Raw genomic sequence first — 24,150 nt, 5'->3', positions numbered from 1 at the left:
TGTTTCAAAGTCTTTTAACACCACCACAGTTAACTAACAACCTTCTCCTATTAGGATCACCTGCAGTGGCCCGCAGTAAGCATGAACAGGCAGGAACAGCTGTCATGCAACCTTAAAACTAAAAGCTTGTCCAGACTGGTCGAAGAAGGGTTACCCCTTTCATTGCAGGGCAGGGCTCCTGTTGATTCCACAGCTGCCGGCTATAGTGCAGAGGGATTACATGCCTTTTACCAGCTGGTGCTCAAACCCATAGAGTGATAAAAGTGCCTGCCTCCCTCACTGTTAACTGTCTTCTTTTTAAGCTGTTGAGGTAAGTGTGTGCTAGTTCAGTTGCTTTTTTTGGTTTGGCCTTTTACAGTGTAAAATATATATATATTGCTTAATTTTCTGTATACTGTAATGCTTTCTCTTGCTTAATCCTGTGAAAGAGTGATTTTTATCTCTGGTACTATTTCAGCAATTTAGCCCTTTAAATTTTTGGTGACTTCTGCCTCCATTTGGTTTTTTGTTTTTCCTTTCATTTACATGTCTGTTTGCTTTTCTGCTTATGTTATTTATTTATTTAGGTTAACCAAATGTTTTGCTAAGAAATTAAGACCATATGTTACTATATTCTAATAAGATGCATTCTTAGAATTCACTCATTGGAGTACTAAAAAAAAATCCATATAAAGCTATAGAGAGTAGTTTTATATAGAAAGCAATGACTTTTCTTTGTTATTCAGTGTCCCTTACTTTAGAAAGATGAGAAAAAAAACCTTTGCTTCTTAACTTATCTGAAGTCAAATGCAAATGAAACTTGTGTAGCATAGGTGCCTGCCAAGCTGAACAAGTAGCTGGGCAGAAAAGCTGAATGCTTCTCTCTGAAGCTTGGTTATCACTTGCAACTTTGTAAGGTGATGTGGTACCCTTAAAGTCCATAATCAAACAATTCCCCTGCATGAGTATCTCTGGCACCATTCGTTCTGTCAGTCACATCAATCTAAGACGCTGTAGAGAAGTGTTGGTGGTATCGACAGATACAATAGTGACCAAGCACTGTAAAGACATCAGTTTTGCTTCACAGTGCCCCAGGGTGGCCATAATACACGTGAAGAGGAGCCCGTTCAGGCCATGGCTGAGTTGTAGGAGACAGCTGGCCCCTGTGCTTCGGTGCCAGGGCAATATGTGATGACATGTGGGGGCAGCTTACCTCTGTTCCAAAGGTACTGGTGCATTTGAAGTGCAGCATCTTTGAAACCAGGACTAGGGATGAAGGAGGGCTGTGATTCAGTGTCCACCCCAGAATATTTGATTCTGAGCCCTCTGTATGAAGACTCAACAGCTTAGAACCTGACAAGAGATCAGAGCCCAAGTTTGGTCTTCTCCGAGACTGGTATCCTTTAAAAGAAGAAAAGAAAAAGAAAAAAAAAAATCTTGTGATACAGTCAAATGAAACATGTGGCACTTCCTTTCTCTACCCAGCAAACCAGCTGAGTCCAAAAGTAGAGACCGATACATCTTTGGAGATAATCTGGCAATCACTTTGGTCCATCATGAAGTCTTTTAGTGTCACTGCACCTGAAGGATTAAAAAAAAAAAAAACCCTAACACCTATGGGAAAAATCTTTCAATGTCCAGACAGGTTCTATGTTTGTCAAAAGACACAAATGCAAGTCTTCAGCAAACCCATGCAAGCTCTTGGCCATCACTGTTCCTCCTTGTTCTGACATCACTTCTCTGTGAAATGCTAGTGCTAAGATGACTGTTCCAAGTGGAGACCTGACTGCATTTCAACATGCTGGGTCAAGATCCCCCGACGTTTGGACAAGGCTGTTACTGCAGCCTGCCTTTGGGATATTTCTGTCTGCACAGCAATTGCATGGTTTTCTCTTTGTACGTTCAATCCCTGGGTGAATTTTGCTTCTAGGAGGGAACTCCCAATACAAAAAGCTGAAACCCCCAGTTATCCCCCAAGATCAGAAATGATCTATAGAGAATATTGCTTGAAATATGTATACTGGCTGTTGCTTTGCAACTGAAGCTTGTAACTCTGGCTTGCTAAAAGTAAAATGAACCTATTGAGGGATATATTTATTGACTTTTGATCTATTAATTCTTTTTGCCTTCTCATTAGGATAAAATCTTCCTAGATGCTGTTATGTTACAGAAACAGTATTATGCTACTGTGCTGATGCTGCATAGAGAACTCAAGCTTCAGCGAGGAGGCTGAACTGGACAACCAGATTTGAAAAAGGCACATTGAAACTCCTGTTTTAAGATGATTTACTTAAGTCGGGTATCTTTCTGGATTCAGTTTCTCTCCGAAATGCCTATGAAAGTGTTTCTCCATTGCTACTGTGTTACAGAAATCTAAACAGAATGCTGAGATCAAAACTAGCTGAAATAATCCCCTCTCTAAATAATGGAATTATGTCATTGGTTTCAATCCTAATGTATTTTCTTATGTAATCTTAAATAAAATTATCCTAGAATATTTTTGGTTTTGCATAAACAAATGCAAAGCAATACTTCTTTTAGTACAGCTTTGCCATTGATCCATTTTTTAAATTTCCACAAATTTTGCCCTCTGGCTTATAAATATTGCTCATAATTAAGATTTAATCACCTAAGTAGCCTCAAAGAAAATCTATTCCTGGAAAAGCATAATAAAATAACTAGTCATACCTGCTCTTTCTTAAAATCAGCAGTAGTAGTCTAATTAGTAGAATCTGTATTTTCAAAGTGGAGGTGCATTCAAGCTGAGGAATAGGTGCTTTGTCTTATTGAGCCCTGGTAACGGTGTATTTTTCAGAAGCTTGTTGCCCTGTAACAAAACAAATGTGAAGGTTCAGGCCTATTTAGTTATGCATTTAAGCCAACTGTTCCCATGAAAACAGCAGTATTGTAGGTCACTGCAGGACAACAGGGGTTTTTTTGTTGTTGTGGGGTTTTGGGGGTTGTTTGTGTTTTGTTGGGTTTTTTCCCCAAAATCCCTATAAAATGGAAGTTTTCAGGGTTGAACATGCTCTACTACAAAAGGGGCTCCTGTCTGGAGAGTCTTTGGAGGTGAGAAGTTCCTAAATGAGGGGATTGTTCCAAGTGAGCCAAGGTGAGAACAACTCTAAATTTACCTGTTTGCCTCAAAATATAATTGCCAAGGCTGTGTATTTTGCCATGTGATAGTTCTTACAGTTAGTGAGCTGCTCTTTCCTATGGAGTGCAATATGCATTTGAGGTTACAGACTATAATAAAATGTGTTGGTTTCTCTTCTATGAATTAAAAAAAAAAAGCTGCTGTAAGGAAATAGCTTCTAAAGGAATCCCACTAAAATAGCTTTGTTTTCTCATTTCACTTATTAAGCACAGTATGTCAGGAAAAAAAAAAATCATGTATCTAAACTCTGGAACTTAATTTTGTGTGTTTTAAACCCTAGTAATGCTACTGATTAAACTTGGTCAGGTCACTGGGAACATAATTATCTGGATTTGTAAGATTAAGTACTCTTTGTGTCTTGGATTTCTACCATCATGCTAATTAAGAACATATTTTTATTTCAGACAGATACAACCCCTGACGAATCTCTGTGTTATTCACCCCACTGCACAGAGGCCCTGTGGGGACGCTGCCACTTCAACAAGAGCCAGCGACAGTCCCTGACAGGGCTGCGCTGCTGGGAGGGTTTTCCTGGGGGGGTTCTTTCCAGGGCTCATGCCTTTTCCTCTGGATGCACCCACCCTGTGAATTCCCCAAACAGGGAGACCTGCTGACAGAGCTGCTTAATTTGGGTGAGGGATGTGGGCCCTGGAAGACAAACCAGTAAGTAGTAATAATGGGAAATGGAGGCAGGGGGAAGTGTTTTAGAAGCCGCCTCTGAGAGAAGGCAAGGAGTGCTGTGCTTGGGCGGCTGACCCAGCAGCGAGGAGATGAACCCCCACACCAAGCCCAGCTAATAACGTGCAGGGGAGCGCGGCGTGAGGCTGCTGGAAGGCTCGAGCAGGTGTTCTGAGGGTGCAGGTACTTCTGTTTAGTCACTGAACAACGTGTGTTTACCTGTTTGGGCTGGAGATGCTTCAGAGCCCTTTCGGGTAGCGTGAGGGTTTCCATTCCAGCCACCGCAGATGGAGGCCCTGCCCAGGCCAGCAGCTGCCCCGCGGTTCCCCACGTTCGGAGGCGGCGGGTCAGTCCGCCCCCGCTCCGGTTCTCCTCCCCGGACACCCCGCCGGCTGGGGGTACCGGGGGCCGCCCTCAGCTAGGCGCGGCAGCCCTAGAAACCCGCGCCGGGCGGCAGCTGTGCCCCGGCCCCGGGCGGAGGGGCGGGAGGCCGCCTGCCCGTTGCCGCGGAGACGCGGGCCCGGCCGAGCGGCGCCTCCAACCGCCCGCAGCCCGGCCCGGCCCGGTCCGCGGAGCCGATCGCGGGCTTCCTGCAGGCGGGGGGGCCGGTGCCGCGCCTGCGTGCGGTGCGGGGCATCACGGAGCCGCGGAAAAGCCGCAGGCAGCGCGGCGGGAGCCGCCGCCGGGGCACCCCCGCGTCCCGGGGCGAGGGCCCGCGGCCGTTCCCGCCTCCCCTCTGGAGACCCGAGGCGCAGGCGAGGGTCACCGGAGCGGCGTGTGTCGGGCAGGCAGAGCCCTCTCGGGCCTGGAGGTAACAAGGAGTGCGGCTGAGCACCTCGCTAGGACCCTAGCGCGGGCTAAAATCGGTAGAAAGACCGCAACCGAGAATGTGTTTTGTTTTTCCATGCGTTGGTTGGTTTGTAGGGTGGATAGAGCTGCACGCCGGCCGTGGGGTCGCGAGGGCCAGGGAGACCCTCCCGGGAGCACAGGCAGGTACGGGTCGAGGAGCCAAAGGTTTGCTGGGCGCTGGAGAACTGGGCGGCCGTCGTCCCCGTCAGCCAGTGCCACGAAGCCGCCGCCTGGCAGCGGCTCCGAGCCGAGCTCTGGGGGAAAGGAGGGCAGGGAAGGCCGCAGCGCCTGGGGAGGCCCATGCTCCAGCGCGGGCGAAGCAGCCGAGGCCCTTACGGCACCCGCGTCCTTCCCGATGAGCTGGGAAGCTCCCCAAAACCTCGCTATGCCCGTACCCTGACGAGGGACCGCGGTCAGTCACGAGTGCCCGTATCGGAGCTAGTAGAACAGGGGGGAAGGAGGTGTTGATGAGGGGAGTCCGAGAGGGCAGGACAGTGTGCTGTCAGAAGGGAGATTATTTAGAGCACATAGGCGCATCAATGTTTCTGCCAAGCCTACGTATGATGTGATGTGGGGGAAACATAGCCGCAAGGGCCAGTTGGCAATTTTTCCTCTTTACTATGCCTTCAAGTACGTATTATGATAAATTGTATCGTTATTATAAGCGTGTGTCTATAAAGAACACTCTGACTGTTTTGTGTCGTACAAAGAGTACATAGCACTGGGGATAACCTGCAAATGAATAATATAAAAAAGAAACTTGAGTCACGTATGCTCTTTCTAAAATACATTATTGTTTCTCTCAGCTCCTGACTTGCCTTCAGCTGATCAGTTTGAATTACTGAGCCGGCATTCCAGGCTTGCTGACAAATGGATGACAGCTATTCTAAAGAGTTTAATGGCAGCGGCGATGATTTTGGAGCCAAACATCTCAAAAAGAGGAATTTGTCCGGTTCTAATTCATCAAAAGAGATCAGGAAAGCTGTTGAACAGTGTCTGTCATCATCTTCAAGTACTCTTGATGTCAGCAGAAAAAATATTAAGCATCTTACTAAGGAAATATATAGACTGCCCAGCATAAAGGTGAGTAACTTGTTATGAGTAGTTCTGATATCTTTGTCTTGAGTACAGCACAGTGCAGTTCAGGGCTCGTTGCTTTATCAGATGAGTGGCAAAGCTATGGATTTTTAGTTATGATCTTTAATCCCTGGTTTTGGGTTTGTTTGGGGTTTTTTTTCAAGAAAAAGTCTTTAAATAAATCACTTCCATGTGTAACTTACAGAGTTGTGTATCCTTTAATCCCCTTCAACAGTGTTCTTTCCATAAAAGCATAGAGCAGTTTACAGTTTTCACAGTCAACATTTTGCATGCCAAGGAACGGCCCCTTTCTTTCTGGATTTAAAACATTTTTATGTTTTTCTCTGGTAGTACTTTCATCTGGAAGGAAATGTCATATCAGCAGTTCCTGAGGATTTATTTCAAAAGCTGCCACATCTTGTTTGGCTGGATCTCCGGTATAACAAGATTAAAGCTCTCCCCCCTGGAATCGGTTACCACAGGTAAGATCATTGGTCATACAGCTAATTTAATAACAATTGTATTTGTCTTCTATTTGCCTTTACTGTAATTTCATTGTAACAGCCAGACTTTTATATGCTTTTATTTGGCGTTGACCTCAGTGCAGGAGAGTGGTAAATAAGCTTAATTTTGTTTACTAAAACTCAGATGAACTGAAAGGGCCAATTAATATTACATAGTGAATTTCTAAACTCTTTTATCTTGAGAAATGTAAGACCTGTTAGTCTTTTCGTGAAAGTTTTGCAACATTTTCATTTTACGGACTGTAGGTGACTATTTTTACAGCGTGGTAGGGGAGGTGAAAACAGGGACCCACAGTTATAAACCTCGTGTCACTCCAAAGTGACGATCAAGGACAGTTTAGTCAAAGAACGTTACCCGTTAATCTGGTTTTGATGGTTCTCTGACATGGCATTAACTGTTGGAAGGATTAATTGGCTGTCACTGATTCAGATGGAGTGTGCGAGGAAGAAAGTCCACCATGTTGCTGTGACCCTGAAAAGTGCACTTGCTTCTACATTGCCATGATCACCAAAACTAACTTCTCGCCAGCGTTTTTTTTTTCTTATTGTCCTTGGACAATTCCTTGCTTCTCACTCCAGAAGCGGAAGACCACAAATCACAATATATGGTAATTAACAGGAATAAAGAAATTCTTTTGTTACTGGAAGGAAAAAAAAAAAAAGACCAACACAGGACAGTTTGCTTGCTGTTGTGGTTCTAAAAAGAAACCTTTCTGTGAAGAGTGAGTAAGGAGGAAAAGGAGGCAACCCTTGAATAATATATGCTACAGAATTTAAAAAAAAAAAAAAAAAATCATGGCATCTTGTGATTTGAAACAAGGTGCTTTTAACATCACTTGTTTGTGAATCATTACATATTCAACTTGTGACTAGAAAAATACAGTAAATGAAGGTTATGCCTCTAAAAATAGCTGAAAAATGTCAAGTTTAATGATGTTTTCAAATCCTTTAAATACAGCTTTCATAAATTATTTTTAAACTGGACAGGACTTATAGTATTTTAACATGGCTTGTGAATTTGTAAGAGTGGTTGAAATCCTTTGAGATTAAGATGTTCTCTGTGTGCATCTTCCTTGAAAATAATGTCAGTCATTAGTCCCTACATGTATTATGCTTTATCTTGTTTGTATTTTTCCACTGACTTCAAACAGCAGCTTATCTTTTAGAAAATGCCCGTCAGAAACATTCACTGAATATTACTTGGTTTCATTTTATCCTTGTTACATGTTGAAGCGTAAGCTGTAGTTTAAGATGTTCTCTGGGTATCCTTTCCTAGAAGCAGCCAGAAGTGTAGTTTCTATTAAAAGCAGAGACTCGTTGAAACATTGTGCTAGTTTGAGGCCTGATTGATTGACCATTTAAGTTGTTCGTGAATCTTTTCACTGATTTTAATAGATACTCTGATTAGAGTTTCTCAGGTCAAACAAAAACATTGCCTCAGTTGTGGAAATGGCATCTAGCCCGATGTGCAGGGAGGGAAAGTACCACTCTAACACTTCTCTCTAGAAATCTCTGTGAGATCTGGATGTGTGTCTGGGCAGGGATCAGCTGAGGGCATGTTCCACATCATCAGTGCTGCAGAGGTTGCATTCAGGCAAGAGCTGGCAAGAATGAGCGTTTGCTGTGCTGCAGGGCCTCAGCTCTCCCTGCGCAGGGCCATAAACGCTGAGGGGTTCTGAGGCAGTGGGATCACCCTAGCGTACTGTGGCACCTCAAACTGCAGTGGAATTCAGGTTTTGGAGTCTAGAATCTGCTGTGGCTTTCACTTAGTTCTTTGCTTTAAATGCAGTTGCATATTGCACTTCAAAAATGAGAACATTAAGACACAGTGCTTTCATTTTTTGACTGAATTGGAATGTATTAAAATATTGCCACAAATGTTAATCTGGTGTTGAGCAGCTGCCAAAATGTTTGGTTTGTTTTTCTTTTCTTTACTAGAGGTAAAGAAATATTATGACAGAAACTACCAAGCTTTCTTCTTGTTTGTTTTGTTGAATTTTAACAGTAAACAAGTCAAATTGCAACACTAGTAAATAAAAACAGCACCTTGTCAATGGAATATCATTTGATCTGATATGTTGCTGGATATTAAAAGCTATTTAAAAGAATGCTATCAAAATGGCAAAATTAAGCAGTCAAAAACTAGGAAATGGGTGAAGTATGGTTTCTGTATAGTCTCCATTTCACAGCTGCCCGGGGGTCAGCAGCTGCATGCTACAAGGGGAAAAAGAGACAACCTCCCCGCGTTTGGTTAAAGTGTCCCTGTATTCTAAACATGCAGTACCCCAGAAGGTCCCATCAGAGCCGCTCCAAACAGCAGTGTATACAGCAACTCTGGGCATTTTACTTGCTAAGTGATACTAATTGTTTTCTGAGCATGGGCATACTGACACTTTTCCAGAAGCATAGATTTGTCTAAATGTTAACAGATTTTCTGATTAAAAAAATATTTTCTTATATGTGACATAAATTCCATATTGGTATGTGACCCATGCCAAGCTTCTAGGCTGCTTCCAAGAATAGGAACACTAGAGCTTTTCAAAAAAAAAGAAGTTGACGAAATTAAATACAAATAGGGCATCTTGTTTTCTAATCTCATTATCAAAAATGGCTGAGTAGTTTTAGCTCAAATTTAGCCTGAGGAACGCACTCCACAACACAAACAGTTGAAGCTCAGCAAAATTATAAACAACTGAAAAGGATGTGTTTATAATTGGTACAGTCAGTATCAGACTTAAAAGTGATAAGCAGGCTTTGCAAAGAAAAATCAAATAATAAATACTGAAGTAGTATATAATAAATGGACATAAATGCAAAGTTCAGATTGTCATACCAGAAAGCTTTGGGTTGTGTTATTCTCCAGCACTGATGTTAGCAATGGAGAAGTGTGGATTTGCCTTGTGGAGTCCTTTCAGTAGTAGGAAACAACAGCAGGAAAAAAAACTAAGGATGAAAAATATTCTTGTGTTTCTATTTAATTAAATGAACTTTGCTCTTACAGTTGCTTCTGTTTTATTGAAAAGGCAATTGAAAACTCTGCTTTTAGAAGGGAATCCTATAAAACAGCTACCCGCAGAGCTTGGTAAGTATTCACTTCTTTTTTGAATATATCATAGACACTTCTTGGCTCTTAGTGTTTAATTCTGTGGTTAGACTTTAAAATACTTTGATATTTATCTAAAGAATGGTTTTAATTTACCACAAACACATGCTATGAGAGGGGGAAAAGTTACTAATGTTATTTATAATGATTGCCTTCATTGAGAGGGGAAAATTTTATTAAAATGTCTCTAGTGTTCTGGTCAGAAGTGTTCAATACTGTTTCTCTGAGTAAGACTGAAGTAAAACACATGTCTTGGATCTCAGATATCTCGGACGTCTGCATAGTAAGACATAAATAACTAAATCTGATTACAGCTGAGAACTTCTATAGCAGTTTCTTACACTTAAGGATGTCTTTACAGTTTGTAACTTTATTTTACTGACTCTTTTTGCATTAGCAGTTATTACTTGGGAATAACAAGTATTTCTAAATTAAATGTTTGTAAGGAAAAGAGAGCAGGTTGCCTGGATTCCTGGGATGGTCTAGTCAGGACTCCTTGGGCTTTTGGAGTCCTCACAGCATAAGCTTTGGGGTGGGGGTTGTCCCTATTTGATGTTGTCTGAGCTGATAGCCCAGGCAGGGGAAAGATAGGAGGTGTCAGTTGTTCCATTCCTGCTTCACGTAAGGCAGCCTGTTCCTGGAATAACTCTGCTCTTTCTACCCTGAGCTGAGCAGTGACTGAATAAAAAAAAAAAAAAAAAAAAAGATACCATTTCCTGATTTAAACATCCTTGTGTCTCCCAAAGTAGAATGGGCCACTGGTGTGCTGGCCTTTCTGCGGTAAAACTTGTTTCATATGATGCTGTTTTCTGGACAGATCCTAGATCAGGACTCTGTCTTCTACTGCAGTACTTCAATCATTACAGGCTTCCCAGATTGGTATTGAGATGAGGGAATTCCTACCATATGTGACATTTATCCATTTCTCCTGGCTCTGTTGATGATAGGTACCTAAAAAAAGGAAGCCAGCATTCCTGCTGTGTTGGAGGTTTTGCTGAGGCCACAGCAATTGGTAAAGAGCGCTGCAGGCTTTTCAGGGCAGGTTTTGTGCAGTGATGACAGATGGCTGGAGATATTTGTAGAGGCCGGCTGCAGCCAGGCTTCCCAAAGTCACATATATACTCATTAGCAAGTGGTGCAGTGACACCCTGACTGAGGAGGGGTGGCCCAAGCCAGGCTGGTCCACTCTGCCAGCTCTGCTAGCAGGACTTTCAGCATCGTTTGCCTTAATCGCTTGCACACATCCACTTCGGTATTTTTAAGTTGCAAGGATCCTGGATAAGGCTGGCAGGATTGTTGTGCTGGGGTGATGCTGTCCTACCACATGCCTTACTTTGGATGATCTGTTCCCTTGACAGAGCCTGTACATCCATGGCACTGCCACCTCGTAGTCATATATACCACAATTGCCACTGCGTAATACATACAGATATATGTGTGTGTGCGCATGTATGTATACACACGTGATTTGCAGAGCGATGCCTCCCTCTGCCCCACAGTAGCTGAGCTGCTTCAGACTTGACTCCTTACGTAGTGGACAATGTGAGACCTGGACTGGCACAGCGGTTTGAACATTAACTAGGTGATGGTAGTTATAATGCAAGGATTGCCTTAATCCAGGTTACTAAAGGCTTCTCATTTCCCTGTGGTGGAGCTGCGTGTGTCTGGACTTCAAGGCCCCTGCAGGTCCCAGGCAGTCTGCATCGCAGGCTTCTCTGGTCTTGGGGACCTGAGGAGATAGATTACCAAGCAGTCCACCTGGTAAGCTGGGAGACAACCTGGGAATTGTGCTGTGACATTGTGGGGGGTTGTCAAAATCTAGTGTATTTTTACAAAACACTCATGTTTTGACAAGACAGCTTTTTCTGACAAAGTCATGTTTCATGAGCTAATTTCCAGCCCGCTCTTCCTCCTACCCTTCCCTATTGCTCTCCTGTCTGTACACTTGCCATCATATCCATCTATGTCAAGAAAGAGAGTAGGAGCTAATGCTGACAGCATCAGTTACTGTCCTGCAGTGGCTGTTCTGTGACTCTTTGTATTCTCTTTTCATAGTAAGTAGAATACTAGTTTTATGATGATGGTATCATCAATACCAAACAAAAAGTTTGTAATGTAAACTGAGATGAGTTTGGAGGATGATCTGTGATAACTGTATCTCGGCTGTTAGTCTTCATTTTCTTGGGTGTGTTTTTCACCTAGATGTGGAATGAATTTGCAATGTTTGCCTTCATTCATTGAAAATTTGTTTTGTTTTGTTTTTTGGTTGTTTGGGGTTTTTTGTTAAAAGCTACTTGTTCAGTGAATGAAAAATCTTTGGGAGGGGAGCAGAAGTCTGAATGGTAATAAAACAGTTTTGTTATTCACCTGTGGCTGTTCCTAGAGCATTTATACTGGTTCACCTGATTTGTGTAGAACTATCATGTGTTCTGAATTTAATTATCAAAGATGAAAAATTCATTGCCAGCCAACATGTTTCAAAAAATGATCTCAAACTCCAGTGTACTGTGTGCTAGTTGGCCAGTGTTGTGGGGAACTTGGGATATGTGCCTTCTGTTTCCAGGACTGCCAGTAGCTTGCTGGAGAAGTCAGGAGAGTTACTTGGCTTTGGGTAAGTCACCAGGCTGCCCATGCCTCAGTTTGCTGTGAAATGGGGATGATGATACTGTTACAAAGCTCTTCAAGCCTACTGAAGAAAGCATTGCGTAGGAGCTAGATAACTTTATTGCTGCATCTACCTAAGTGTTCTTTAGAATTATTTAGGAGCAATTCTAAAGCATGAAGAATCTCAGTAGGTGATGCAGTTTAAAACTTGAGTAAATGATTTTGAAAAGGATGCTGAAAGGTAGAGTACCAACTTGCCATCCTCCCAGGCGTGCAAGTGAAGTCAGCGCACCTTGCCACATCATGCAGCATGAGCTGTAGCTGCATGTCCTGTGTAACTCCCCCACTGCCTTCAGATCATGTTCAAACCTGAGTGGTTTTCAGCAAGATAAAAAAGAGATTTCATTTTTCCAATACTGAAGTAATTTGTGTGATTCATTTTGATAATTTCTGTTTAAAAATAGATTCAATTTCTTCATACTAAACTATTTTCAATCTAATTGTATTCCCAAATAATGCTTTAAAAGGTGCATTTTTCAAAGCCATTTCTTCTTGTTAATAATGTAGCTCTTCCTTTCTGCGTTTATATTTTATGATTATTTGAAGTAATTTTCTAATTTGTGAATCATGACTGTATGAAAAGGCATTCTGGTAATTGTAGCTCACTGAGCAAACTTTTGTTTTTAGGTTGTTAGCGTACAGTCAATTTGCTAAACTTCTGAACCTCAGCGTTCCTTATCATCAATGCCATATTAACAGCAGGCAATATGATTGTTTAGAGCATTGGAAATGCTTGCTTGTTTGACAGAGATACAGTCCTATGTGAGCTCTATGGATATATTTCTTCACAAAACCAACAGCAATAATTACACAACAGCATATTCAGTCTCTGTGCAATAAACATGGATTTTCAATTTTATGCACTTATGTGACTCTGTAACATAATTACGTATACAGCACTGCTGGTCTGTTGTGTTTTTAGTTTGTAGTCAAGTAATTCTTCCTTTGTGCTTGGTGGTTTTGGGGGTTTTTGGGGTGGTTTGGGTTTTTTGGGGGGCCAGTTTGTCTGCCTGGAGTATTTCCATTGATCTGTGGTACCCTATAATTCCTCTTTTCTGACCTCTCCTCAGAACTCTTGTCCTTTCGCGAGACATTGGCAGGCTGATTCCGCATTGTTCACTCAAACTTAACTTACACTAAAACAACATGTCTGTTTTGCAGTCAGCATGTGGTACACATGCAGTGCAGTTCAGTTTTCATCTAAATGTTTCCCCAGGGATCTTAACAAATAACTTTTTCAGTCCCATTCCTGTTCAATTTCTCTACGTCACCTCAGTTGCAGTTTGAGTGCAATTTCAGAATAATGTTTCAGACAGTTCTGGTTTTCGTTGGTTCTCCATTTGAGTTCAACTTCAAAGTAATAATTCCAATTAAAATTTGAGAGTTCTAGTTCTAGCTATGGTCTGGGGGTGGGGGAGGTGGGGAGTAAGTTTAAAATGGTTTTGAGATTTGAGCTGAGTGTTCCTTAAGTCTCAAGTAAGTAACTCTGTTGGTGTTGGGATGGCAAAGCTCCATTTTGCTTATGCTACTGGTAAGTTACCAGTCAGCTCTTACCCTTTGGTTATTAAAAAAACGGATAAGCAATGAAAAACTGGAAGGTAGTTGGAAAGACATACATTTTAAGTGCATTTGTTCGCCATTTCAGTGAAATTGGAAAAAATCTGCATTCCGTGGCGGTAATAGGATGTCACAGTAAATTCTCTGTGTAGCTGTGGTGTAGTTTTACATGTAGCAGGTTGTACATACTGTCTCCTTGATGTGAAGAATCCATTTGCCCTGGGGTCTCGAGTCTTTTTTCCAAGAGAACACACCTAGAAGGATCCAGCAGTCATCTCCATGATGCCTGGTAAACTCCTTTGCACTCCCCAGCTTCCCAGAGAACCCCAGTGCCTACTTCAGCTGCTCATTGCCTTCAGTTGCTTTCATGCTGGTTTTTATTTTTTCTTTTTAAGTGTACTTTGTCAATGTTGCTGTAGTTGACGTTTCTAGAGAAGTAATGTCAAATGGATTTGTTAATCACATTGTAAAATTTGTTTTGTAACATTCTTTTCAGCTTTAATTACCGGTAATTTAAAATCAAATAGCTGTGCTATTAGTAATGTATTTGTCATTTCTGCAAGTAAGGTTTTACAAAAACATTTTAAAAGAGCAAATATGCTATTTTATACTGTAATGAGTAAAGCAGATAGGCACAGTCAGAATTTTAAGTAGTCAACCTGTAGAAAATGAGGCAGATTAGACTGTACAGTCAAGCTGTGAATGGAGATTTAAAGTGTGACTCCAGTAATACGGTATGAAAAATATATTCTCATTCACTAGCTTGAGATTGTCGACATGGCTTTCAGTGCTGCACTTCCTAAATATGTTGTTATAAACCATAAATCAATCTAAAATATATGTCAGGACAAAGTATGATATTACCTTTCTTTTAGAGACTTGGTACATTTATCTCATGAAAGATTTAAGATCTCAATTGTTGTGCTTTTGTTTGAATCAAAACTGACTGAAAGTATTATTTAATTTTGCAAATCTAGTTAGGAAGGGAAAATTGCTAATTCTATTTTACTTCTATGAAACATAATTTATAAATAATCACCATAAATCTGATTTCTGGAATTGATTGTGCATATTCTGCACTTTGTTCCCATTTCACCAGACAGTAAGCAGAACATGACAGATGACTTCCACCCTGCTAGTCATCTTCTCTTTACGTGTGTAACCTGTGTGGCATATACTTTTGCTTATGAGATAAGTAGGAGGCTGTGGCAGGCCTGTGAAATGCATGAACTCATTAGCCCTTGGGAGGCTGAAGATTTATGTCCCTCTCTTGTTTGTCATCAAGAGATGGTGGCCCTTTGTTTCCCTGGGCAAGAATAGCTAACAGTGAGGCTGGGAGTGAGAAGCAATATAGAGCTAATGATTTCAGAAGTAGAAAATCAGAGTGATCAACTAGAAAGAAAAGAAGGAAAACTTGAATTAAAATCTTCCTTTCCTTTCATATGAAAAAATTAACGTAGGGTAAAAAAACTGATTTATCAACACCAAAAATTCCATTCGTTCATGAGTAAAAGCACAAGAACAGCAGCTGGGGGGTTGTACTGGTTAGCTAAGCTGTTGTGAGAAAGTTAATTTTGTCTAGACTAATCTTGAGTGGGGTGAACAATTTGCTTAGAGAAACTAAATAGTTAAAAATTTTTAAAAATCAAATTAAAAAAAATTAAAAGATTGCAACGCTATTAAGCAACAGGAGAATATGAGGGCAAAAAAAAGGAAAAAAGAAAAAGCATGCAAACAATTACAACATGTCTGTTTTATACAAATTCATGTGAAATGCCTCAGAAACCACAATATAAAATGTCTGAAGTCATCAAGGGGCAGGGTACCTGCCAGCTGCATGCTACATCTCTGGCTCAGTTCAGAGAGGTGTTCCCATGCTGGGAAAACGCATAAGTGCTTGACAGAAGAGGTGATAGTTTTGAGTTTCAATTAAAAGTATATGAAGTGATAAAATACATGTTTGTTTGGTTCTTTATACATCTGGTGCAAACTCTGGAACTGGGTTTCAACTCTGACTTATTTTTTCACAGAAGCCTCAGTCTGAAGGTGGCCTTAGTTAAGCACAGCAAGTCAACAACTTTAACGTTCTGAGGAGTGACTTTCAAGGAGGAAGCAAACATTTCAATGTAATTCAGTCTAGTCTGTCCAGAATAGCCTGATATTTGAAAAGAGAAATAAAGCCCATCAGGAATTCAGTAATAATCTTAGGTATTACAGTATTAGTAATACATGCATATATAAAAGTTATTTGTAGCTCTAAAAACAACAAACTAAAAATCACTAGACTTGGCTAAATAAATAATTTAAGGTAGTATATAGTAGCTGCATATGTAATAATGGTAATTACCATAGAAATCATAAACACAATAAATACTAGTCATTCACTTTGACTCAACTGCTATATATATCTGAAAACTTGCCCATCTTTCAAAACGTTGAAAGGTCGGGCCCAATGATCTTTCATGGTCGCTTCCAGCCAGCGCTGTTCTATGATTCTGTGTTTGCTAAATTATCTTGTTTTCACAGGAGACTTAACTTCATTGACAGCCTTGAATCTGAGACACTGTCCCCTTGAATTTCCACCTAAAGATATCATACAAAAGGGATTAAAATCCATCCTGTGCTTTCTTCAGGATTCTGGTAATGGAAAACTACTCTGTATGGAGGCAGCCACTTTAGGTATGTGTGGGATATATTTGTGTGCATTTACTATAATCTGTTTTGAAAAAAGTGTGACGCAAGGGATGCTTTCTTTATGGGCTCTTTCACTAATGGGTGTCATCGAGCTTTGCATCTGAAAGGGATATTGCTGGCTAGGATAAATGAGGAAAAAGAAATGCTTCAATGCTGTGATAAAAAAATCAAACCATGACTCTTAAGCCCCTAAGTGGAGAGGAGGAGGTTGTATTTGTATAAGAGGAAGTCTGGATTACGTGTGATGTGGTTAGAAAAACAGATGACAAAATTTTCAGTAGAGGCTGTTCTTTAGAATTAGCAGAGAAGCATGAACGGAATGTTGGGCCGTTTCATTAAGATGAAAAGTGGCTAGTATGCATGCCAGGCACTTCTTAAGAATAGTAGAGAGGATAAGTATACAGGTAGATGATGTTTGATAGGGGATATAGGGGAAATTGAGGTATTAGGGAAATGAAAGAGGACACTTAATTAGCAGAAGACTGGGAAAAAATGGAAATATAGTACCTGGCTTAGAGAAAAAAGGCGGAGCCAATAAAATTACAGATAGGTCAGTGTAGCTTCTATTTCAGGACATGATCTGGTTCAGATACTTGGACTGCTGCAAATACTGAGGAGATTAGTGACAGCCTCCCATGGATGTCAAACCCAAGAAGTCATGCTAATTGAATTGCCTCCAGTGACGCTGTCAGAGGCCTGGTGGGTGAAGGAGAAATAGTTGATGCTGCTACAGCGGGGCACAGAGGGCCATTGCAGGCACTGGAGGCTGCTGAAGGCGCAGATAGTGGTCTCCTCTTAGCATGTGTAGTGCCAATCTGTGTCCTCCCATAGTCTCCAGGTAGGAGGGCTGCAGTGATGAGGCACAGCTGGTCAGGCAGCTGCAGGCACGGATTGCAGAACCAGCTTTCTTCTTACTCTGTGTTGCCAGTCTGCTCGGCCTTTGGCACGAGGTTAAAGGAAAATGAAAATGCGTGCAGAGGAAGTTCCTGCTGTCTGCCTGTGTGTCATAAGGAAGGTGGGGATGTAATTATCAAACTTGTATACAATCTGAAGCACAAACCTACTTCTTTTTGAAAATTTAGTGCACTATAAATACACCACAACTAATTTTTACAAGCTGCTTGATATTGTTCATCCACATACTAGAAGCCTGATAGTATTTTCTGTGTTTTCATATTGTGTTTGAGCTCACATTCTTCAAAGACAAGCACAGTTTGCTCTTTATCGCACTTTCTCTTTTTTTTCCACAGAATTGCAGTTATAAATTTACATTAGGAGGGTAAAATTAAGAAGTTGTCAGCAGAGAAGAAAAGATGCAACATAATTTGCATTATTTATGGTCTGATAGATTCCAGAAGTCATTAATAATAGAAATAGTTGGCATATTCCCACAGAAGACCTCTTCTCATACTTAAGCTTTTCTGTAATGAAGGCTAATTGCTGTGGATACCATTAGTATCAGACTGGAATTAGGGGTGTTAAAATGTGATGTCATTAAAGGGAACGCAGTAAATTCAGGGTATGAATGAGCCACTTATATTTCACCATATTGCTTAGCATTTTAAAAATATCAGCTCAAAATACCATAATACTGAAAATGAAGTCAAAATACTGATGTAAAGATAATGACTATATTTTTTTTATTAATCTCAATTCCCTGTATGGTGTCATTAAAGGGAACCATGCACATTTCCAGAACTTCACATGATTGTCTTTGTGTTTTAAGACCTTGTCTCAAAACAAGAATTATAAACAAATTACATCGCAGTAGCATTGCTTAATTACCACTACTTACCTTTAGTTGTCACCACATTTTAGCTCCGTATCAGTGGACATGTGTTTTAGCGTACATAATATGTAAAAATCTGTTTACTTGAGATCCTGATGACTTAAAATGTTAAGTGATGTTATAGACTAAGATACCATCTGTATTATCCTCCTAGCTTGGCTTTTATACTTGCCAGAGAACTTCTTTCTATGCAGTCTGCAGACAGAGTCACATGACATATTAGAGAAGTTAAGTAGCTCAGTGGGTTGGTAAGTTAAACTGTTTTCTCAGAAGACCTAAATCAAGGCTTGTTTCAGACCACAAATTCTGTTAGTTTCACACTGATTTTGGTACCCCCTCGAGCAAGGGTCATGCTAGATGAGAACTATTGTAGGTCAAGAATGAAGTTAACTAGAAGTACTCAGAAGCAAGCCCAGCACCTGGCTGCACAAGGTCTTCCTGATACCTGCTTCAAGCCACATCATATCAGAATTAGTGTAAATTCATCATTTGGAAAAATTTACAGAGTCTTCCAGGAAGAAAACCAGTGGTATATTAAAATAGACCTTTTAAGATGAAAGATTGCTCTTTTAAATATATTTTACTGTTTTAGAAGTCCAGTACTAGTTTAATTTTTAATGTAGTCATAATGATAGAGCTAGAACCCCAAACTTCTGCATTTCACAGAATTGCCCATGCTACAGGAATCGGAACAGGCCATTGCTAAACATTCTGAAAAAAAAATCAAGAGATGTCCTCTTCCTAGGAAGGTAATTAGTGGCCTGTGGAAGCAAGTGAGCTTCATAAAGTGTTTTGGGTCTGGGGTTGGCTTTTTTGTTGTTTTGGTTTTGTTTTTTTTTTTTTTTTTTAAATACTAGCATTTTAATGCAGGAACGTAGACTAGTCTAACTTATTTTTTGCTGTACCTTCTGCAGAATCTGTCATGCTTACTGGTGTATTATGATACATTTGTTTACAAAGAGTACTACAATGAAAGGGAAAAAACCTCTTAGTTTCATTTGTGCTTAATGTAGTGGAGGCTAATATTTGTTTTTCTGGACATCAGCCTAATGCCAAGTGTAGGTGTTTACTTGGTATTTCCATCAACAGCAGAATAATGTTTAGAAATGAAATAGGAAAACGCTTGGGAGTGGGAATAAAATGCCAAACATTGACCATTAATTTTCAGAGAGAATAATGTGGCTCTTGGATATTCAAAATTATGCCTTTTATGGATTTTCAAAGTGTTCTAGTAACAAATCCTTATCATGGCTGAAATACATTGGAATGCTTCAGTCTGGTTAAACTAAGCTTTCTCTAGCATTCAAGTGGAGTTTTAGTAAGCAAATCATGCAAAACTTCAGCAAAACTTATGTGAAGTAGAGTATACATTCTTACTGTACTTACTGATATGAATTCTCCCCTTTACAGTTAGGAAATTAATTTATCTTTGAGCATTTTTAATTGTTACCTAAAGTAAAAAAATTCAGGGTAGTAACAAAAGCATGTGTGTTTTTTATATTAGACTAAAGAGGTAAAACACCTGAACAGAAGAAAGTATTCATCGTGGGGACATCTGGCTAAGTGTATTTATGTACTGTACTCCTAACACTGGTGTAGTGTTGGGAGCTCAGTCATGAGCTGAAAGAGGCTTTCTTGATTTTGTTTTTAAAGATGTGCTGACTGTGAAAACAGGCTGTCTACTCTTTATCTTTTTATCTATCTGTGTGAGGTGAACCAGTATTATTTTTCAGAGATTACTTTCTATACTCAGCAGTAACAATTTAGAATTAATTACAGCTGATCACTCTTCAAGTTAGTATGCAAAGTGAGAGTTTTATTTGGAAATTAGCAGAGTAGTGCCTGACAGTAGTGTGGTGTTTGTATTGTAAAGTGAACTATTGCAGCTGTTTTTCCAAGTTCCTTTACGCATTTGTTATATGCTTCCTTTCAAAATAAACATGTAATATACTTGAAACACTCCAGTTATTTTGGTTTTTAACTCCAGTGGTACACAATCTTGAAAATTTTGAGTATTTGGTTAGTATTCTTCAAAATAGCAAATCAAAAGCATTTTTTCTGCAGATTTTTGTCTGCATAAGAATGTGGAATTGCATTCTGTTCTACTTGATTCAAACACAATAGATTAGAATGACAAAACAATTATAAGTTATGCTCTGGAACGGTGTTGTAACTTAATATGTTGTCATGTTTAATGTTAGTTTAGATAGTGGTATATTTAAAGAAGAATAATCCTATGGAGTTTAATATTTAGAATCTGTGGGCATGCACATGAAGTTTGGGAACCTTCTGTAATATGCAAGAGTTTTTGCTCCCTCCCACGTGGCCCATCTGTTCATGTTGGATGAGAGCAGTGTGTAAGAAGTAGTATATACATACTTCATGCAGAGGATAACAGAATGTGCCTTGGAATAATGCTTTTTCTCTAAAATGTGAGAAGAGGAGGGAGATAAAATCCAGTGTGTTTCTTCTTTACGATTCAGGGAAACTCCCGAGTCTATAGTTTGTCCAGAATGAAACCTTTGTGTATCTTACGATCTCTCAACACCGCAGTCAAAGGTGACCTGTGATACATTTGGCTGTCGTGGTTACTCTTTGGGTGGCAGAAGGTTTAGGGTATGGACTTACCCAGAAAGGTGGATGAATTCTGTGGCGGTCAGCTGTTGCTGAGCTTGGCACTTCTGGGGTACCCTCAGAACTTACAGGTAACTGTAGTTTGTGTACTTTGGAGTGCAGTGTAGACATACCCCAGGATTAGTCATCATCATGTAAATATGAAAGTGCAGTTGTGTGTGAAGATTAATACCTATAAAGGTATAATTTGAGATAATGCTAAATTTGTTTAACCTGAGATGCCAGCTGGGATGAAATGCAAGGTGTTCTAAAGCTTTCATCAGTACTTTGGTTTTTGTCATTACATTACATACTTATATTGATTATGTTAAAAGATCTTTCTTGTTTTGACTCACAGATTGCATTTGGGCACTTGTAGTATGTTAATGATTATTGTATCTGTTTGCTTTGCCTTTTTACTTCCTCTGATACATGGAACATATTTTTAACTTCTATTCATCATGCAGAGAACTCTAGTTCAGTCATACACCGTTCATGCAGTACTTATTTATACCCAAATCTACATTGGCAGGCTATAAATGCTGCAGAAAAATGAAGTGAGAGAAAAAGTTAGGGTTATATACAGCCTTATATATATGTCAATCCTTATATGTACATGCATTATGCGAGTCTTAATTTCTACTCTATTTTTTTCCTCAAAGGAGAGATCCCAGTACAAAGCTGGGATTTTCCACTTTCGTGTCCTACTCTGTTTCAGAATTGACTGTCGTTTATACAGTATATTTGACACAGCCATATTTAAACCTTGCCGCTGTCTGTGGTAGACTCTCTGTTCCGTTGCATGGGTCTTGGGTCAGCAGTGGAGGAGGCAGGGGCTCTGGCGGTGACATGGAGCCATGCTCTTTGGGTCACACATGTCCATGGTAAAGGCAACAAGGGACCTTCAGGGAGTAAGGCTATGGATACTACTCCGAGAACTTGATTTCTGCAGGGTGTCGAGGACACGTGGCTCTTAAACTTGGTGTAAGTCAGAAGTATTCAGCACATAACAAAAATGATTGGAAGTTGGATTGGCTTCTGCATGGTGGAATTGATAAAAAGCTGGGTGAAGAGTTTACCAAATCATGAAATACATAAATTATAAATCAAAAGGAAGCTACTCTTCTGCTCACAGCCATCACTAGATTGTTGTTTTTTCCAGAACACAGGTTGTTTTAAACTTGTGAAAAATCTTGGAGAATAAAATATGTATTAAAAGAAAAAAAGACCAATGAATCCCACTTCTGTTAGTCACTGACTGACACTATCTAAATGCTGTGTTTTTCTTAAAAAACAATGAATTTAATTGATGCATAGGATTACAGTAATCTCCCTTTAATTCCCATAGAAATGCCACCTGTTGAGAAGCTAAACTTAAGTGAACTGTTGCAGTCCAGTTTGGATTTGTCAGATGAGTGGCCTAATGAAGAGGAAAAGCTAAGATTTCAGAAGCTGAAAGAAGAAATTATAAAAGATGAAAAAGAAGAACTTCTTGCTGACGAACATGTAGGTGCAACTCATGATTTTACTGAAGCAGGGAAAAGCCACAGAAAGCAAGAACACCTCTACTCTGAGTCAGCTACTCTTTGCAGGTGACTAAGCTTAACGCAATGGTATATGATAAGGATCTTGCAAGTGCTGGAAAACTCTGCGTTTCTACTGGAAAACATAAAAGCAGTTTAATATGTGTCATTGTACTCACTGTCATATATGTATTTGATGAATAAATGATATGTCTGACAAGTCTATAGAATACAAAACAACTTCTGTATTTTCTATTTTAAAAATTTTTTTCTCCAAAATTAAAAACCACTATTAATCTTTTATATTTTCTCATTTACTTCCTTTTTTGTTCCTGTTTTGATAATTGTACTCTTGAATGTCCAGATTCATTCTACTGAAAAACAATAGAATTTTATAATACAGAATAACAAAGAACTGTAGAATCCTGCAGGTAACTTAAATTTTCATTTCTAGTATATGCAATATGATAAATAACTATGTATAAATACAAGATAATACATTAAATTCCTTTACATTTGCATACAAAGCATTTAATAAATGCTTTATTTGTCATATTTCACAATATGCAAATAATGCAGACCCTATTTGGGAGAATTTGTTGGTGAATCCTTTCTGAAAAAGGAAAGTACCTTTTTGTGTATAGGATAGAATAAGCACAGTGGAAGTGTTCTTAATTTTATTTTTTTGTCAATATTTACCATGATAGTGATGATTCCCCCCCCACCATGAACATTTTTATTGTTACTTAAAAATTATTTCTCAACACTAGTTTTTAATAAACTAGAGCTGACTGATTTTTTAAAAATATTGACCATTTGAATAGGTTTCACATTTAAAAAAAAAATAGGAAAGGGATTTTTATATTTACTGTGAATTTTCTTTCTTGCCTTCTTTCTTTCACTCCTTGCCCTTTTGTGTTTGCCTCCCTCCATCTCTCTGATGTCGCTCCCAGAAAACATAAAATACTGTAAGTCAATAGCAAATCCATGTGCTTAATTAGCATGGAAGAGATAGAGCGAAATCTCCAATAATTGGCAGTTTATTGATGTGGGAGATTGACAGACTTCCCTGTGCATTCTGTGTTCACTGTTAGGCCTATGGCTTTTCTTATGTGACAGGAACCTGGGGGTGGCCATCTGTCCTACGGTGTGCCTCAATGCCAGATCTCAAACCTTGCATTGCCCCACTTCTCACTATTCTCTGCGTTTTGTGGTGTATATTTTACATACTGATTGATAGTGATACTCTCACATTTTAGGGTTTTTTGGTTTTGAAGTATCAACAGTATGGAAAAAAATGTTGCAGAATTCACAGTTTATACTTACTTTTTTTTCCCTTACCATAAAAACCCCTACAAGCCCAAGGTTATATTAGGTAATTCATTCGGTGAATTAATTAAAAACATGGTTTTTTACTTTAAATATTTTAATGGTTATATGGAAATAAAACGGACTGCTCATATGCAGGATTGCTAGTAGATAAAAAACTGCATTTTGTGTATATCCCATCGTTAAATGTGCTTAGTTTTCTATGTAGTATTTAGTTAACAATATCAAACTGTCCGTTTTAAAAGGAGGATGTCCACACAGAGAAATACGTTTATTGAGTTTCTATTCTATGATAGGACAATTCAAGCAAAGCAAGCTGAAAAGTACAGATTGGCAGCAGAAAAGGAGCTGAAAGAAGAACAAGCTTTATTTCAACAAAGTAAAAAGCAAGTATTACGTTATTGTCTTTTAAAAGTTGTTACTAAGCTTCTTAATAGATTGCCTGGTTGACTATTTAAAAGGAAAGAAGTAATTTCAAATATTTTGCACTACAAGTGGAAATATAGAGAGTGCTTTTTACAAAATATGGTCCTCCAAGGCAACAAGAAAAGTGACTTACCAAGCTTCTTACCAACTCAGCCATGGAACTCCATGAATTCCCATTCCAGTTGAGC

The 24,150-nt window shown here is 39.6% G+C and overlaps 1 protein-coding gene and 1 long non-coding RNA gene across 8 annotated transcripts in view; one reads left to right on the top strand and one right to left on the bottom strand.

Annotated features, from left to right (window-relative positions):
- Nucleotides 1–1,167: 1,167 nt before the first annotated feature.
- LOC115348503 lies at nucleotides 1,168–4,135 on the bottom strand. The gene is made up of 3 exons (XR_003925835.1): nucleotides 4,034–4,135; nucleotides 2,668–2,806; nucleotides 1,168–1,380 (listed from the first exon to the last, which is right to left on the bottom strand). It is a non-coding gene; the product is annotated as an uncharacterized LOC115348503 (long non-coding RNA).
- Nucleotides 2,954–24,150, top strand: part of LRRC27 (leucine rich repeat containing 27) — a 34,681-nt gene continuing 13,484 nt past the window's right edge. Inside the window, exons 1-8 of one of the 7 annotated variants that reach the window (XM_030031309.1) lie at nucleotides 2,954–3,091; nucleotides 3,541–3,799; nucleotides 5,470–5,746; nucleotides 6,092–6,222; nucleotides 9,288–9,346; nucleotides 16,115–16,267; nucleotides 22,033–22,276; nucleotides 23,833–23,922. In XM_030031309.1, coding sequence (XP_029887169.1) covers nucleotides 5,534–5,746; nucleotides 6,092–6,222; nucleotides 9,288–9,346; nucleotides 16,115–16,267; nucleotides 22,033–22,276; nucleotides 23,833–23,922 — 890 coding nt within the window. In that variant the 5' untranslated portion in view covers nucleotides 2,954–3,091; nucleotides 3,541–3,799; nucleotides 5,470–5,533. Of the gene's footprint in view, nucleotides 3,092–3,535; nucleotides 3,800–3,904; nucleotides 3,998–4,283; nucleotides 4,626–5,469; nucleotides 5,747–6,091; nucleotides 6,223–9,265; nucleotides 9,347–16,114; nucleotides 16,268–22,032; nucleotides 22,277–23,832; nucleotides 23,927–24,150 lie in introns of those variants that run through there. The other 6 variants (XM_030031310.1, XM_030031311.1, XM_030031313.2 and 3 more) reach the window with 6 other exon arrangements.

The sequence above is a fragment of the Aquila chrysaetos genome, chromosome 11 (assembly GCF_900496995.4).
Source record: "Aquila chrysaetos chrysaetos chromosome 11, bAquChr1.4, whole genome shotgun sequence".
Classification (NCBI taxonomy): domain Eukaryota; kingdom Metazoa; phylum Chordata; class Aves; order Accipitriformes; family Accipitridae; genus Aquila; species Aquila chrysaetos.
The sequence above is the reverse complement of the archived record's forward strand: the minus strand, read 5'-3'. Positions and strand labels throughout refer to the sequence as shown.